The 18,612-nt window shown below is 52.6% G+C and overlaps 1 protein-coding gene across 1 annotated transcript in view; it reads left to right on the top strand.

Moving 5' to 3' along the window:
* LOC123345953 (butyrophilin subfamily 1 member A1-like) overlaps positions 1-18,402 on the top strand; it is a 29,989-nt gene extending 11,587 nt beyond the window's left edge. The window contains exons 5-7 of the mRNA XM_044983092.1: positions 9,795-9,815; positions 9,920-9,946; positions 17,843-18,402. Coding sequence (XP_044839027.1) covers positions 9,795-9,815; positions 9,920-9,946; positions 17,843-18,402 — 608 coding nt within the window. The remainder of the gene's footprint in view (positions 1-9,794; positions 9,816-9,919; positions 9,947-17,842) is intronic.
* The last annotated feature ends 210 nt before the right edge of the window (positions 18,403-18,612 follow it).

Raw genomic sequence — 18,612 nt, 5'->3', positions numbered from 1 at the left:
CTGCACCCGGAACCTTCTCCTGCACCCCAACCCCCTGTCCCATCCGTGACCCCACCCCAGGGCCCAGATCTCCAGTTGGAGCCTACACCCCAACTCCCTGCCCAGCCCTCAGCTGCCTCCTGCACTCCAAACCCCTTTGCCCCAGCCTGGAGCCCTCTCCTGCACCCAAAACCTCCCATCCCAATCCCACAGTGCCAGACAGAGCCTTCACGTCCTCCCACACCTCAACCCCCTGCCCCAACCTGGAGCCCCATCCCACACTCTGAACCCCTCATTTCTTGCACCACTCCAGAGCCTAGGGGAAGCCCTGAGCCTCTGCGCTCCGCCCCCTGCCTGTGGGGCTGTGTGGCCCCCGACTATTTTTTTCTGTGGGTCGGTGGCCCCTGATAGAAAAAGGATCCCCAGCCCTGCTTTAACAGATACGTTATGTGGGTTGAGTAATGTTTAGGATACAGGGATTAACTAATTTTAAGTTGTATGTAAAGTTTGTGTATGTGCCCGGAGAGAGCTATGCTGGGCGCATTTCCAAACACTAAACAATCAGAACCATTAACTGTGACTGTCTTGTTCCCTGGGCCTTTCAGAGAATTCTCCGCACTAGCTACGCTGGTGAGCTGTGGCTAGGATTCTGTAATAACACAAACACACTCAGGATTTGCACAGCTGGTCTGAAACGCTGCTCACACTGGGCACAAGATGCTCTAGCTCAGGCTGTGCTCAGCAGTGATAGTGACCTGAGCATCCAGCTTTGCTGGGACAACCCATTCTTTGCTGGGACACCCGCTATCTACCACTATCCCCCCTAGGGGGAGCTCTTCCCTGTTATCCCTAGGACCAAGGGCAGACACCATCCACAAGATCAGGATCTGGCCTAGGATGGAGCCAGCAAGACCCTGTTCCTTATCCAGCCCAGGTCAAAGTCCCATTCCCATTGCTCTCTTCCCTCCCCCATCCCCACAGTCGGGAGCTGGGGCCATTCAAGGGATGGGCACAGAGGGCACCAGACAGGGAACTCGATAAACAGAGACCTTCCTTCCCACAACAGCCATATCTGATGTGAGTGGGTCTAGGACTCAAGCAGCAGGGCTAGCTGCTACGACCCATAGAGGCCACAGCCTGTGGGGACAGGTTGAACCACCCATCGCTGCAGTCCAGTCCCAGGCAGCAGGGACACAGAGGGCAGAGGTCTCCACAGACAGACCTATCTGTGTGACTGATTTGTCCGGCTCTTTGTTTCTCTGTCTCATAACTACAGCGGAGCTGCATTAAACAGTAATAGGAACTTCACCATAAATGGATAGAAATGTCATGCTCTAATATAAATATAACATTAGGGATCTATTATCGAGCACCTGACCAGGACAGTGATAGTGATGATGAAATGCTAAGGGAAATTAGAGAGGCTATCAAAATTAAGAACCCAATAATAGTGGGGGATTTCAATTATCCCCATATTGACTGGGAACATTTCACTTCAGGACGAAATGCAGAGATAAAATTTCTCAATACTTTAAATGACTGCTTCATGGAGCAGCTGGTACGGGAACCCACAAGGGGAGAGGCAACTCTAGATTTAATCCTGAGTGGAGCGCAGGAGCTGGTCCAAGAGGTAACTATAGCAGGACCACTTGGAAATAGTGACCATAATACAATAGCATTCAACATCCCTGTGGGGGGAAGAACACCTCAACTGCCCAACACTGTGTCATTTAATTTCAAAAGGGGGAACTATACAAAAATGGGGGGGTTAGTTAGACAAAAGTTAAAAGGTACAGTGACTAAAGTGAAATCCCTGCAAGTTGCGTGGGCCCTTCTTAAAGACACCATAATAGAGGCCCAAATTCAATGTATAACTCAAATTAAGAAAAACAGTAAAAGAACTAAAAAAGAGCCACTGTGGCTTAACAACCATGTAAAAGAAGCAGTGAGAGATAAAAACACTTCCTTTAAAATGTGGAAGTCAAATCCTAGTGAGGCAAATAGAAAGGAGCACAAACACTGCCAACTTAAGTGCAAGAGTGTAATAAGAAAAGCGAAAGAGGAGTTTGAAGAACAGCTAGCCAAAAACTCCAAAGGTAATAACAAAATGTTTTTTAAGTACATCAGCAGCAGGAAGCCTGCTAAACAACCAGTGGGGCCCCTTGACGATTGAAATACAAAAGGAGTGCTTAAAGACGATAAAGTCATTGCGGAGAAACTAAATGGATTCTTTGCTTCAGTCTTCACGGCTGAGGATGTTAGGGAGATTCCCAAACCTGAGCTGGCTTTTGTAGGTGACAAATCTGAGGAACTGTCACAGATTGAAGTGTCACTAGAGGAGGTTTTGAAATTAATTGATAAACTCAACATTAACAAGTCACCGGGACCAGATGGCATTCACCCAAGAGTTCTGAAAGAACTCCTATGAGAAGTTGTGGAACTATTAACTAAGGTTTGTAACCTGTCCTTTAAATCGGCATCGGTACCCAATGACTGGAAGTTAGCGAATGTAACGCCAATATTTAAAAAGGGCTCTAGAGGTGATCCCGGCAATTACAGATCGGTAAGTCTAACATCGGTACCGGGCAAATTAGTCGAAACAATAGTTAAAAATAAAATTGTCAGACACATAGAACAACACAAACTGTTGAGCAATAGTCAACATGGTTTCTGTAAAGGGAAATCGTGTTTTACTAATCTATTAGAGTTCTTTGAAGGGGTCAACAAACATGTGGACAAGCGGGATCCGGTGGACATAGTGTACATAGATTTCCAGAAAGCCTTTGACAAGGTCCCTCACCAAAGGCTCTTACGTAAATTAAGCTGTCATGGGATAAAAGGGAAGGTCCTTTCATGGATTGAGAACTGGTTAAAGGACAGGAACAAAGGGTAGGAATTAATGGTAAATTCTCAGAATGGAGAGGGGTAACTAGTGGTGTTCCCCAAGGGTACAGTCCTAGGACCAATCCTATTCAATTTATTCATAAATGATCTGGAGAAAGGGGTAAACAGTGAGGTGGCAAAGTTTGCAGATGATACTAAACTGCTCAAGATAGTTAAGACCAAAGCAGATTGTGAAGAACTTCAAAAAGATCTCACAAAACTAAGTGATTGGGCAACAAAATGGCAAATGAAATTTAATGTGGATAAATGTAAAGTAATGCACATTGGAAAAAATAACCCCAACTATACATACAACATGATGGGGGCTAATTTAGCTACAACGAGTCAGGAAAAAGATCTTGGAGTCATCGTGGATAGTTCTCTGAAGATGTCCACGCAGTGTGCAGAGGCGGTCAAAAAAGCAAACAGGATGTTAGGAATAATTAAAAAGGGGATAGAAAATAAGACTGAGAATATATTATTGCCCTTATATAAATCCATGGTATGCCCACATCTCAAATACTGTGTACAGATGTGGTCTCCTCACCTCAAAAAAGATATTCTAGCACTAGAAAAGGTTCAGAAAAGGGCAACTGAAATGATTAGGGGTTTAGAGAGGGTCCCATACGAGGAAAGATTAAAGAGGCTAGGACTCTTCAGCTTGGAAAAGAGAAGACTAAGGGGGAATATGATAGAGGTATATAAAATCATGAGTGATGTTGAATAAGTGAATAAAGGAAAGTTATTTACTTATTCCCATAATACAAGAACTAGGGGTCACCAAATGAAATTAATAGGCAGCAGGTTTAAAACAAATAAAAGGAAGTTCTTCTTCACACAGCGCACAGTCAACTTGTGGAACTCCTTACCTGAGGAGGTTGTGAAGGCTAGGACTATAACAATGTTTAAAAGGGGACTGGATAAATTCATGGTGGCTAAATCCATAAATGGCTATTAGCTAGGATGGGTAAGAATAGTGTCCCTAGCCTCTGTTCGTCAGAGGCTGGAGATGGATGGCAGGAGAGAGATCACTTGATCATTGCCTGTTAGGTTCACTCCCTCTGCGGCACCTGGCATTGGCCACTGTTGGTAGACAGATACTGGTCTAGATTGACCTTTGGTCTGACCCGGTACGGCCGTTCTTATGTTCATGTGATGGAATGAAATCCAAACTCTCGCCCTTTTCTCTCTCTGTGTCTCACTGACACAGATGAGCTGTGAAGGGGAAGGGGCTGAGCAGCTCTGTCTAGGAGCCCACATGGGCCAGGCTAATTGCTGAAGACCAGAGGTGAAAGCAAGCCGGTCCACAGCTGGGATTTAAAGGGCTCAAAGCTCCTCGCGGCTGTGGGCAGCCCAGAGCCCTTTGAATCCCGGCCGTGGCTCTGGTGGCTGGGCTGGGGCCAGGATTTAAGGGGCTTGGGGCTTCCCTCAGCGGCAGGAGCTCTGGGCCCTTTAAATTCCTGCCTCAGCCCCACAAAGCTCTGGGTTCCCCCCAGCGGCCAGAGCCCCGGGCCCTTTAATTTGCCCCTGAGCCCTTGGAGGCTCCCAGCCACCTCTTCAGCTGGGAGCCCCTGGTTGATTTAAAGGCCCTGGGTCTCCCAGCCACAGCTGGTGCCCCAGGGCCTTTAAATCTTGAGGCCACGCCCCTTCCGGATGAGGCCACGCCCCCCCTCAGGACTCCAGCAGTACCGGTAAGTCCTGTAAATTACTTTCACCCCTGCTGGAGACTATAAGACTTGTCCAGTATTTAACAGGATCTCTCACTTGGGATCGCCCCTTCCATAGCCATGTAAAGAGGGAAGGGGCAGGATTTCACCCTCAGTGACCATGTGCTGTGTGTTTATGTGTGTGTGTTTGCTCTCGTATCCAGGAGGCATTTTGTATTGGGGAAGGGGAGGGAAAGGGAAATGTATCTCCTCTCTCCCTTCCTGGTTTAGCATAAAAGTGGTCGCTCTGTATTTGGATGGACGAATTGAATTCACTGTTCCTCACCCCAGCAACCTTTGATGACAGGTAGCTGCCCCACTGCCTTCTGCCCCAGTATCTGCCATTGCCCCACTGCCTCCCTCCCTCCTCAGTATCAGTCCTTGCATCCAGCTGTGAGGGAGAAGCACAGAAGTTGGATGTTTCTGTTAAAATGATCACCAGTGAAATAATTGCAAATGGTGACAATTACATTGTCACCCACCAGGCTTTAATGTCAGCATCCCAGCTCCACTTGATAAGTATGAGCAGCAGACAGCACTTCCTGCAGACTCAGACAGATCTCACTGGGCTGGTGCACCCAGCTTGCTTGCTTACACCCAGGTCACTTATTCAATGCTATCTTCAAACCCAGAAAGGCTGGACACATTTTAATAAATGGAGGGTGAGATTTTCACCCACACTTCAACCCCTTTATGGTCAGTAAAAGGACCAAAACAGCATAACTGGGCTCCAGAAGGCTTGGATCCAGCTAGGGGAGGATTCGCTCCAGTGCAGGCAGTGCAGAGAACAGCTGCAGGCTGCCCTCTGAGGACCCACTCACAAGCCCTGCTGTAGGGGTGTAGGGAAGATGGGGCTGGGAACAAGAGGGGGGTGTCGGGGCAGGGTCACAGCGCACGGTGCTGCAGAGATCCTGGGCTGTGCTGCTGCCCATATGCGCCCAGGGACAGACTGCTGTAACTAAAGGCACAAGCTAAGCCAGAAAAACTCACTCTTATTATGGAATAAGTGTATCATATGGAGCATTATGCTGGTATAACATGAGTGGTTTAAATGCCCAGCTTATTTTATAGTGGTATAATCCTTCTGCCCCTCTGAGTTGGCAGCAACAAGGGCCGGGTTCAATATCCAGTGGTTCCATTTCAATAACACAATACGAAACCGGCTCGAGCCCCCACCCAGTGACCTGGGACAATTACAAACCATCCCCCTGGGTGCATTTAAGAGACAATACTTCCCCTCTTGCAAGCATGGAGTCTGAGTGTAGCAAAATCCTTTTAATAAAGGAGGGAAACAACGCAGCATCATGTTAGGGAAACACCACAAACAGGATTCATAACATAAACCATGAGCAAAAGACCCACCAAGTAAGTTTTGGCAATGTCCTTTTCCACTTAGGATCTTAAGTCCAATCACCCCAAAGTCCAGCAACCCAAAAATCTCTGTCCCTGGTCAGTGCCACCCCAGAGTTCAAAAGTTTATCTGCAGAATTTTACCCCCCAAGCCTGGGTGGAAATGGGGGGGGGCACACAGGGTATTAAGGGGCACCTTACATGGTCTGAGGCTGACTGTCCCACCTCTCCATAGAGTTCTGCTGCAGCCCTCACCACAAACGGCTCCACTCCACCAGTCACTCTGCTCCTCCAGCTGAGCCGTGAGCCACTTCAGCCATCCCTACAAACCACTCAGCTCACTGTTCCACAGACCACTCCAATCATCCTGTCATTTCAGCTTGTAGTAGGGGAGTCCCTGTGTTGGTACACCATTAGCCCAAAGCAAATTCAGCTCAGCAGTTGCTAGCTAAACTCTTAATAGAATCAAAATGAGCCCTGCTATTCAGCATTTGAGAGAAGAAACACAATTAGGGTTCCAGGTCCTATCAGAACACCCATATCAATACCCCAACCTCTCTCAATTCATTGGGTTTTGGAACCCATGTCCCTTGCCTAACAGGTGCTACTTAGTTGATGGTGAGACCCTCTGTCATGAAACAGTTTCATAGTCCTTCATTCACATAATCAGAGTAACAACACCTTATTCCTCCTGCCCCAATAACAGAGAAATTGGGGATCCCACAACTGTCAAAGTGACCATTTTGGGCTGCCATGGGCTCATGCTAGGCAGGATGGGTGTGCCTATGCAAACAAGATCAGCCCCTGAAATTCTTTTCCACACTCCCATAGTTCACCACCAGATGTCAGGGTAGAGCTCATCCTGACTCTGCTTGCACTGGTGTTACTTTGCCCTGCAGACAAGCCCTGAGCTACAGCGGGGGCTGCTTTGGCATCCAGAGCACCCAGCGTCAGGAGGATACGGGGCAGCGCTTAAAGCTGCCTGAGCCCTCAAGTGCCCCTGGGCTGCAGGTTCTGAGCACAGAATCTCACCCTGAGAGTTTAGATCACATTGAGCAAAGCTCTTCACAGAGGGGTCCACAGTGATGCCCAGGTCTTTTTCCTGAGTATTTTAAAGCCAATAACCTGCATGTGCAGATCTGATTATCCTTGTAACGTGCGTTACCTCACAGTGATCAACACTGAATTTCATCAGCCATCAGGTTATCCAAGCTTGGTGCCTCTGAAATAACTCAGACTTCTTTGGTAACCTAAATCATTGTGTGTTAGCTGCGAATTTTGCCACTTTCGGGCTTTTCCTTTGTTCCAAGTCACTGATAAATAGACCAGGGGCTCTCAAACTTCATTGCACCGCGACCCCCTTCTGACAACAAAAATTACTACACGACCCCAGGATGGGAGACTGAAGCTTGAGCCTGCCCGAGTCCCGCTCTCTGGGTGGGGAGGCCAGGGCCAAAGCTGAATCCCAAGTGCTTCCATCCCAGACAGGGGGCCTGTAACCTGAATCCCCGTGCCCTCGGGCTTCAGCTTCAGCCCCAGGTGGTGAGACTCAGGCTTCGGGCCCAGGCCTCAGCAAGTCTAAGCCACGCCCAGCGATTCCATTAAAAGAGGGTTGCAACCCACTTTGGGGTCTTTGAGCACCACTGAAATAGACTAAACACCCGTCCTAATACCCAACTTTGAGGCACCCCACTGCTAACCTTTTTCCATATGAAAAATTGACCATTTATTCCTGCTCTTTGTTTTCTGTCATTTAGCTGGTTTCTGTTCCAGGACAATACTTTACCCCTTACCCCATGATGACTTAGGCTATGTCTGCACTACTGAGCTTCTAATGCCACAGCTGTACCAGTGCGGCCGGGTCACTGTAAGATCTCTAGTGGAGTCACTCTGTGCCGACGGGAGAGAGTTCTCCCATCGGCATAATGATTCACGTCCAGCGGGCGGTGGTAGCTATGTGGGCAGGAGAGTTTCTCCCACCGATATAGTGCTGTGCACTCTAACGCTTCTGCCGGTGTAAATTATGTCGCTCAGGGGGTGGAATATTCACACTTCTGAGTGACTTAAGTTTTGGAGCCATAAGTGGTAGTGTAGACAGCCTTTGTTTCCTTAACAACTTTTTGTAAGGAACTTTTTAAAAAACTTTTTGAAAGGCCACATCAGTTATGCTATTGGGTTCTCCTTTGTACCATACTGGACTGACAAACTCACTGACATTTAATCGATTAGTGACACACAAACCTAGTCTACTCTAGGAATTTATACTGGTATAGCTACGTTCTTCTGGAGTGTGAATCCACACCCCTGAGAGATGCAGTTTATATTTACCAAGCTAACCCCTGGTGTAGACAGTGCTAGGTTGACAGAAGGTTGTTTACGGGGAGGTGGGTTACCTATGACAATGGGAGAATCCCTCCCCTCAGCATAGGTAGTGTCTATGCCAGGGGTCGGCAACCTTTCAGAAGGAGCTGTGCCAAGTCTTAATTTATTCACTCTAATTTAAGCTTTTGTGTGCTATTTTAATGTTTTTAGAAGGTCTCTTTCTAGAAGTCTATAATATGTAACTAAACTATTGTTGTATGTAAGGTAAATAAGGTTTTTAAAAATATTTAAGAAGATTCATTTAAAATTAAATTAAAATGCAGAGCCCCCCGGACTGGAGGCCAGGACCCGGGCAGTGAGAGTGCCACTGAAAATCATCTCAGGGGCCACCTTTGGCGCATGTGCCATAGGTTGCCTACCCCTGGTCTATGCTGAAGCCCCCCAGCAGCAGTGGTGCAGCTGCACTGCTGTAGAGGTTTAACTGTGGACATACCCACAGTTTACTTTTCCAGCTGTGCTGGTTGGAATTTTTCCCATCATTCTCTTACAGTGGATTTAGAATTCTGGTTTAGTTCTTGTTTCAGCCAATTTGCCAGGCACTGAGGTAAGGCTCACTGGACTGTAATTCTCAGAATTACTTCGGCCAAATTTTTAAAGCTGGGTACAACATTCCCAGTCCTCTGAATCTCTGGAAGTGTAGCTGATTTTAATGAGAGATGCATATTATTGTTAGCAGCTCAGCCATATCGTCTGATGTAATTTCAGAACTCTTGGGCGTTTGCCACCTAGCAGGGATCTACGCTGCTCTTGGTGGCTGCTGGCTCTTTAACTTATCAGTTGTTCCAATATCTCTTCTTCACACCTCGATCCCTGATATTCATTTCCTGAACAGAGGAGCTCCAGGGCAGGTCTCTCCCCAACATTCTCTGTGGTGGAAACTGATGCAAAGAAACCAGTCAGTCTCTCAGCATTGTCCTTACCCTCCCGGATTGCTCCCTTTCCTCCCTGCTGATCCAGGGGACCCATCCATTCTCTCACAGGCTTCCTGATACTGATGGACTGAAATAATTCCCTGGTATTTGTTTTATATCTCTGGACGTTCACTCTGTTAATTCCATTTTAGCCTCTAAATTCCCATCATGCAATTCACCCGATGTACTGTATGATCCTTTCTGCAGGCTTCACAGGGTTAATATTTTCCACTTGCTGAGGGATCCCTGCTTGGCTCTAACAACCGCCTGCACCTGGCCCAGTGGGGTTACAATATTTCTCCCCTTGCTAATTCCTTTGCTGCTCAGGAGGTGCCAGGCTCCGGTTGCTGATGTAGCCTCCAGGCTGAATCTAAGGATTTTAACTTCCTTGCTTTAAAGTCTTTTTAACTCACTTCTCTTCTGCAAGATAATGTGATATTAGGGTGACCAGATACTAAGTGTGAAAAATCGGGATAGGGGCAGGTAATAGACACCTATATAAGGCAAAGCCCCAAATATCAGGACTGGGGACATCTGCTCACTTTATGTGATATTGACTCATTTCTCTTTGTTTTATTTTTAGATAAACTCCAGGCTGAGCTCAGTAAGTTCCATTCCCCCCCAGTATCACCCTGTGTGACATTGTCTCCTGCTCAGTGTGTTGGTGTTCAGGGGCATTCTCACCCCTCTGTCTGTGTTTGGTTGCAGGGTGGAGACGCGCCCAGCTCTACGCAGGTACTGTACATACCACTGGTGTTTTATCCATGGTGAGACCCACCTCCCCCCGGGAGATCTCTGCTCCTTTCCCTGCACAGAGCATTTTCCTATGACATTCAATAGGCTGGAAACAGCAATGTCACTGGGGGGTGGATGGAAAGGGGCAGACAAAACCCAGGTTTATTGCAGAGCAGGGACGTGCCCCCTTTGGAAAAGGGCTGATTGGTGATGAAATGCTGCCCCCTGGTGTCACCTTTGCAGGGCAGTACCTGGGATCTGCAGGATGGACATTCTTATCCGTCCCATCATTTACACTGAACTGCTCGACTCTCTCTTCCCAGCAGCAGGGTTTCTATGCTCAGACTGGGCTTTAGCCCACAATTTCCTTCTAGCGTAACAGGACCAGACAGAAGCTGTTCAGTGTCCCCCTGGATCTGGGGTGAGGAAGGCACTTTCCCCACTGCAAGGGCAGATAGGTTTTTATAACCAGGTTGTGATGCTCCCCTGACCCAGTTGCAACAAATTGTGCCCCCGCAGCAACTTTTCTGCCTCACAGCCGTGGCTGAGGAGTGTGTGTGTTTGTACCCAGCCTGCAGCCTGACCGTGTGTGTGCCCTGGTGCATGCTGGGAGAGTCTGGGCAGCTCCAGCAGGGATCAGAGAGCCCACGGGCCATGCGCACACATTGCAGCACCACTGGCCCAGGGGTCCATGCACTCTAGGGTATCCTACCACACACAGCTGGGAGGGAGGGGGGCACCCAGGGCAGTTACACAAACACCACTGGGGGTCCTGTTAGGGTCACCACCTCTGAGGTGCAACAAAACAGGAAATCTGCCTGCTTCATGTACACCCCCTGTCCCCTCACCTGGGCACTGTCTCCCCCTTCGAATCCCGGGAGAGGGCACCAGCCCCCAGAGGCTCCTGCTCCTGGACTGCCCCAAATACCAACCTCACCCAGCAGGACATGGCACCAGATCTACCCCGCTGCCCCCAGCGGTGACCCCCACAGCTGGTACCTGCACAGTGGTGACTGGCCCCTGCTGGCCCTGAGCTCCTGATCTCACTCACTGCTCCAAGCTGCCCCGTCTCTGCAGCTCCCAGACACTCTGCACCCAGAGCTCCCCTTGCATAGGTACCACCACCCCACAGCTCCCCCGCTACAGCCACTGACACACCTGAGACTTGTCATGTCCTGGAAAGACTCACAGATTTCCCAGGAGAGTGTCATGGACAAAGGGACAATCCTGGGAAAACCTGGACTGGTCGGGTTGCCAACTTTCTAATCTCCCAAAACCAAACATCCCTGCCCTGCCCCTGCCCTGAGGCCCTGTCCCTGCCCTTCCTCTTCCTTGAGGCCCACTCCATCCCCCCTCCCTCCGTCGCTTGCTCTCCCCGACCCTCAGTCATTTTCACTGGGCTGGGACAGGGGTTTGGGGTGTGGAAGGGGGGGTTTGATCTCCAGCTTGGGGTGCGGGCTCTGGGGTGGGGCCAGGGATGAGGGGTTTGGGGCAAAAGAGGGGGCTCCGGGCTGGGGCAGGGGGTTGGGGTGTTGGTGGGAATGAGTGGTGTGGGCTCCAGGAGGGACCTTGGGTGCGGGAGGGGACTCAGGGCTGGGGCAGGGGGTTGGAGATGTGGGAGGGGGTTCAGGGTTCCGGCAGCTCTTACCACGGTGTTGTAGTGACCAGGCAAAGTACTAACAAACTTCAACAGGACTTTAGTTTTAAAGTGGAAACCTCTTTACCAAGCTGCTGCTGCACCCTCGGTAGCTCTCACTCAGCGTCCTCAACTCCTCCCCCCACCTCCTGTTTCCTGCCCTTTCAGACTCCCCACAGCCAGTGCTCCCAGTTCTAATAATTGCAAACATCTAAACACGACATTCCCTCCTCTCTTAAGAATGTGGTTAGAACAAATAAACATTGTTGTTCTAAACACAGGAACAAATATGAAACAAGACACTATACTGTTGGCAGAAATATTACATTGAAAACACTGTAGATACTACATAACGTAGTCTCTAGTCCAGACAGGTGGTCGTCTGGGTCTGATAGGCCATCTCTCGAGCCCCGGTTCCAGTGCAATGTCTTGTGTTGGTTCTACGGTGAAGTCATCCAATGCACACTGGGTGTTGGCATAATCTCTTGGTGCATAGGCAGGTGCAAGATAAGCATCCCATACCTGCCCATCAGAAAGTCGATAGGTGTAAGATCCCTTCTTCTCTATGATTTTAAGAGGAGCTGTGAATTTATGGTCCCCTTTGCGTAAAATTCCAGGTTTTCATATTCTAACGAAGGAACCGCACTCAAACTTTAGTTCCTTAGCACCCCGTCGCTTGTCTGGGAAAACCTGATACTTTGCTTGATTCCGTTCAACTGCTTTTTCTCACATCATCCTTGGTAGGGGCCTCAGGTCGTGCCTTTAACAATCCAGCAATGTTCAGTTTAGTATTCATCTGTTTCCCATGTAGTAACTCTGCGGGTGATCTTTGCGTTGTGGCATGTCGGGTAGCCCGGAATGCTGGCAAGAAATCGATAGTCAAGGGTATCCACAATCGCCCTTCCAGATCAGCCGTTTGCAAACTCTCTTTCAAACGTCTGTTAAACTGTTCGATTTCCCCATTGGCTTGAGGGTAATATAGAGGTGACCTTCTGTGTAAAATGTTCCTCTCTGCTAGAAAAGTTTCAAACTCCAGGGAAGTAAATCGGTGGCCACTTCCAGGAGCTGCACGGACCTAGGGAGGCAGGGGGCCTGCCTTAGCCCCAGGCCCCTGCTGCGCCACTGACCAGACTTTTAATGTCCCAGTCAGTGGTGCCAACCGGAGCCGCCAGGGTCCCTTTTCGACCAGGCGTTCCAATCAAAAACCGGATGCCTGACAACCCTATGGACAGGTGCCAACTCTAGGTCCTGTCCACACGGCCCAATAACACCCTGCTGAGCCAGGTACAGGCAGCCACATGCCAGCCCAGGCCCCTGGCAGGGACCCTGAGCTGCCAGCTGCCATGGTCACTAACAGTGTTAGCTCTGTCACATGCCACTCACCAGGCTTAGAGCCCCCAGGGCCCAGCCCCAGGAACTGCTGTAACCTGAAACCAGAGCAATGCAGGGCTGGAAGGGACCTCGAGAGGTCACCTAGTCCAGCCCCCGCCCCATGCTGGAGCAGGGCCTAGAGCATCCCTGGCAGGGATTTGTCCAACCTGTTCTTACAAACCTCCAGTGACAGGGATACCACAACCTCCCCTGGAGCCGGGTCCAGAGCTTCACTGCCCTGAGAATTAGAAAGTGTTTCCTCCTCTCCAGCCTCAACCTCCCTAGCTGCAGATTGTGCCCATTGCTCCTTGGAAAGGCCCTCGCCCTGCCTGCTGGGGTCACTGGCTTTGCATCACTGTTATTGCACTGAATGGCTGGCAGCGCTGGGCTGGCTCAGGTGGGCAGTGAGGGCAGCTGGGCAGGGCTGGCTCCAGGCACCAGCGTACCAAGCTGGTGCTTGGGGCAGCGCATGAAAGGGGGCGGCATGTCCGGCAATTCGGCAGCGAGTCCCTCACTCCCTCTTTGTGGGAAGGACCTGCCGCCGAATTGCCGTGGAAGAAGCGGCTGTGGTAGAGTCGCGGTGGAAGTGCCACAGATCCAGGATCGCAGCTTTTTTTTTTTTTGGCTGCTTGTGGCAGCAAAAACCCTGGAGCCAGTCCTGCAGCTGGGGCCTTTCACTGATCTCAGCCCACACTGAGAGTCTGGTTCCCAGCGAACAGGAGCTCACATCATAACTCACTTTAAAGGCAACCTCACCGGCCACCTCCGCAGGGAAGCCAAGACCTGAATGGACACCGGGGCGATTCCTCCCCAGGGAGAGGCTCCGGCAGATGTCAGGGCTGAGCCATGTTGACAGGACAGTGAGGGGCTCACATGGCTGCTGTGATGTCCTAGTACCCTCAATACACAGAGCTCCAGCAGCTGGGGTGTAAACCCCACTTGTACCCCCAGCACTGAACTGACTGACACTGCCCCAAGGCTCCTCTCCCCCTGGGGCTGAGGGGTGAGTAAGGGGCATTGGAAGAGGGGTGCCAGGGGGCCATGGCCAGTCACTTTTACCAATGGGAGGACTATTCCCTCCCACTTTTTACCAGCTGTAAGGATGAGTGATGAGGAGGGAGGGGGCTGAGAGGAACGACCAGAGTGTTGGGGGGAAGAGGTGGTGTGAAGGCAGGGGCTCAGGAAGAAGGGGCAGTGTGAGAGCGAGGGTTCAGGGGTGCAGGGACAGGAGCTCAGGGAGAAGGGCTGGCACGAGTGGGTGACCCCTCTACTTTTAGGGAGCTTCCATCACTCCTGGGGAGAGCACCATCCCGGATCCTGATCCACAGGCACATCTTTGTATTTTCCGGGTGCGCAGAGCTTTCAGGGTGGAGACTCTTTCATGCTCACCCAGGTACCTGTGCTGGGAGGCCCCACTGCCCAGGAGGCCGAGGGCTCTCACTCCCCTGCCCTGGGGGTGAAGGGAGGGGCCCTGGGGATGCTGTTCCCCATCCCAGGAAGAGGGTGAAGGGGATGTGGACACAGACAATGTCCCTTCTTGCACTGTGAGGGACAGACCTGGCTCCACCCTGGGCTTCAGAGCCTGAGCTCCGGCCTGAGCCTGAAAGTCTATGCGGCTATTTTTAATTCCAAAGAGGGAATCCCGTAAGCCTGAATCTGCCCACCCTGTTCCGAGACTCGCTTCTGCAGGCTGTGTAGAAGGACCCAAAGTGTCTCCAGAGTCTGAGTGTGAAAGTTCCCAGCATGTCTGTCCCAGGGTTGGTTAATGGGAGTGAGCGGGGTGGCTGGCACAGTCGTTAGATGGAGACACCTGAGCTCCTGGGGCTCTGAGACGGTCTCTGTGACTGTTGTCCACCCTGGTAGATGCCCAGGTGCAGCTACAGAGGGTCTGTGCCGCTAGCATCATCCATGAGACAAATGGCTCTGGGCAGAGAGTTCAGACTGGAGCCAAGTCTCCATTTTCAGCCCGATTTGTGGGGTGAGATCAGGGGCCCAGGGGGCATTTGTCTGCAAAGGGCAAATTAAACAGCAGCTGTGGAGTGTTTCATAGCTGATGTCCTGAGCCTGGCCTGCCTGTAACTGCGTTTCTGGGGATGTTGAAAGTCTCTCATTGCAGGTCACTGGGATTGGGGCTCCTAAGTTGCTCAGAAAGGTTTTCAGTGGAGCTGGGTGAAATGTTTTGGACAAATAGTTTATTTGCTGCAAAATTACATTACGGGTCAAGAGAAACTATTCGTGAATCCATGTCGAGTTTGCTGACTAGTTTCAGTTCAGAGAAAAAGGTGTCACCGCTTCCCTTGTAGCCTTTAGCCCAGTGGCTGGGCCCTCAGCTGGGAGCCCCAGGTTCAATCCCGCCGTGTGATGCCATGAGAGCTCGAACCGCTGGGCTCCAGGTGTCTGATGACGTCCCCCTGTGTCTAAACACTGCCATGGGCCCTGGGCCAGAGCGTGGGAGTGAGAATGACTCTGCAGCCCAGTGGGTCAGGCCCCTACCTGGGAGCCCAGAGTCCAGCTCCCCTGCTCCAGTGACCCTGTAATTATTGATCCATAACCCCAGTGACGGGAGGGGTTACGGCCCCTGGCACAGCAGTGTCTCATCCATGTCTGCCGGGGTTTCCTTGCACTGATGTAGCTGCACCGGTGCAAACCCCTAGTGTAGATGCGCTGTGCAGGTGTGAACTGGGACTGGTCCCGGTGCAGTTTCTCCCAGATGGAGGGAGCAGTAAGTGGGGAAATGCCCCCTCCCCTCCCCACTGCCCTGGCCTCATTAGCAACAGCCCATTTATACCCCCCCCCGAATCTTCCACTGTAATGCCCCCCAAGTGAGCCCAATCCAGACAACTGCCCCCGTGGGGGTGGGGCACGGCCTGGCAAGGGGAAGGGGCTGTGAGGTTTTCCTGGCTGGAAGGTGGGGCCCATGGGGCCTGCCAGCATGGAGAGTCCCAGCTGCTCCCCCTGGGGCAGGGCTGCACCCCCAGTGTGTGTGGGGACAGCACCGACCTGCTCTGAGCGAGAAACCAACCACACATGGCCCGACAGCAACAGAAATTCCCTGGAGCCTGCCTCTCCCTCCCCCCTCTCTGGCTCCTGCCCCTCCCTTATCCTTCCCCCACCCCTGTGAGGGACTCTGGACCCTGCGTCTATTCTGACCCCTCACCAACATCCCTCCCTCTCTTCTCACTCCCTTTCTGCTCCCCTGGGCCCCTGCCCCTCTCCTCCCACTTTGCCTCCCTGGCACATGCCCCTGCCCTCCACCCATCTCTGCCCCGCTGGGACAGCCCATCCCTTCTCCCCCTGCCCTCCTGGCATCTGCCCCCTCCCCCAAACATCCTCTGCACCCTGGAGCCCTCCCATCACTTCACACCCCCGCTATGTCCTGGCATCCACCTCTCCCCTTTCCCTCCTCTGCTGCCATGTCTCCCAGCCCTCCCCTCACCCCCATCTGCTTCCCTGGTGCCTACAACTGCCATCGCACCCCCCACCCTCCTCTGCTGTCCTGACACCTGCCCCTCTTCTCACCCTCTCTGACCCCTGGCACCCACCCCTACCCTCGTCCCCCTGTGCCCACCCCTCTTCTAACCCCACTCTGCCCCCCTGGCACCTGCCTCTCCCCAATCCTTTCTCCTCACTCCTCCCTCTAACCACCTGCCCTGCCTCTCACCCCTATCTGCCCCCTGGTGCTTCTCCCTCCCCTCCTCTGCCCTCCCTGTGCCTGACCTTCTGCTCAACCCCCTAAATTCCCTGGCACCTGCCCTTCCCCTTCCCCCCCACCCTCCTGCTGCCTGCCCCTTCCCTCCTCCTGCCCCCCAACACCTGACCCTCCCCTTGTCCCCTTCCTGGTGGCCAGCCCCTCCCCACCCTCTGCCCCACTGACCCTTCTCTCCTCTCAGCCCTCTGCCACCATCACCCGTGCCACCTTCTCCTTATTTCTCACCCCTGCCCCTCCTCTCCCCCTCTGGCTCTGTGACACCTGCACCCCTCACCACCCCTCCAGTCCCCTGGTGCCAGCTCCTCCTCTGCCCCAAGTCCCAGCTCTACCCTGGCCCCATCTGCTTCCCTGGTGCCTGCTGTTTCCTTTGCCCCCTCTGCCTGCCTGGTGCAAGTCCCTTCCCTCACATACCCTGGTCTCAGCCCTTCCCCTCCCCTCACCCTCTCCTAGTCCCTGCCCCCCTGGTGCCCACATCTCTCTGCACACGCCTCTGCCCCCATAGGGCCTGCCCTTCTCCACACCCCTCTCTGCCCCCTTTCTGCTCACCTGCTGCCTCATCCCCCCATTCTGCCCTTTTGGCACCAATGCCTGTTCATTTGCTCCCCCCCATGGTTCCACCTCCCCACTCCTCATCATCTCACCCCCTGGCAGCTCACCAGCCCCTTGATTTCCCTTGCCCCACTGGAGCTTCCCCATTCCCTCACACCCCTCTGCCCCCTGCTGCCTGCCCCTTCCTGTGCTTCCCTGTGCCCCTTGGGGTCCTTCCCCTTCTTCTGCTCTGGTGCCCACCCCTCCCCTCACCCCCTGCAGCCCCCTGGAACCCACCCTTCCCTTCACACCCCTATCATCCTGGTGCCCCTCCCTTCCCATATCACCCCATAGCCCTTGTGCCTGCCCCACCCCTATGTCCCTCCCTCCCCCCCTCCTGTCACCTCCCCTCCCCTTTCCTCTCCCAGCATCAGCCTGTCACCTCCCCTCCCCCACCTCCCCTGACACCTTCTCACCCCTCCCCCGCTCCTCCTGCCCTTTCCCCTCATTGTCTCCTCACAGGCAGAGGGGCCCTGACTCCCCTCAGGCAACAACCCCTCCCCACAGTGATTAACGGGGCGCAGGTTAATTTCCCTTTGATCCCAGTGACCAGCCCCTGCCCCCGGCCCTGACTCTGTGACTCTCTCCCCAGTGGACGTGACTCTGGATCCAGACACGGCAAATCCCAGACTCGTCCTGTCTGAGGATCGGAAACGTGTGAGACTCGGAGACAAATGCCAGGATCTGCCCAACAACCCTGAGAGATTTGATCCTTGTCCCTGTGTCCTGGGCACTGAGGGGTTCGCGGGCGGGAAGCGTTACTGGGAGGTGGAGGTGGGAGACAAGACGAGATGGGATCTGGGGGTTTGTAGGGAATCTGTGAGCAGGAAGGGGCCAGTCACACTCACACCTGAGGATGGATACTGGGCCATGGTGCTGTGGGATGGGAGATACAAGGCCGGCACCTCCCCCCCGACCGCCATTCCCGTGAGGGTCAGGCCCAGCCAGGTGGGGATTTTCCTGGACTACGAGGCGGGCGAGGTCTCATTTTACAATGTGACTGACAGGTGCCATCTCTACACTTTCACTGGCACCTTCTCCGGGAAGCTCCGCCCTTATTTCAATCCTGGTACCAACATTTGGGGTACAAACGCGGCTCCCCTGATAATCTGCCCAGTCCCAGCTCAGGCCAGAGGGAATCTCTGTCCCTGACAGTGACCCCACGGCACAGACTGGCCCCTCCCAGCCCTGCTGCTCTTCCCGCCCCCAGTGGTAGGGGCCAGTTACTGCAGCAACTGGACTTTCTGTGTTGACCGGACGCTGCCAGTTTCCCTTTTCAACTGGAGGTTCCAGTCGAAAACCGGACACCTGGGAACCCCCAGCCTCCACCTTCCCCGTCCCCTGCCCCAGGGGTAGCAGGTG

This window comes from Mauremys mutica, chromosome 12, assembly GCF_020497125.1.
Source record: "Mauremys mutica isolate MM-2020 ecotype Southern chromosome 12, ASM2049712v1, whole genome shotgun sequence".
Taxonomy (NCBI): Eukaryota; Metazoa; Chordata; order Testudines; family Geoemydidae; genus Mauremys; species Mauremys mutica.
Note: the sequence above shows the minus strand (reverse complement) of the source record. Positions and strands in the feature narration are given on the sequence as shown.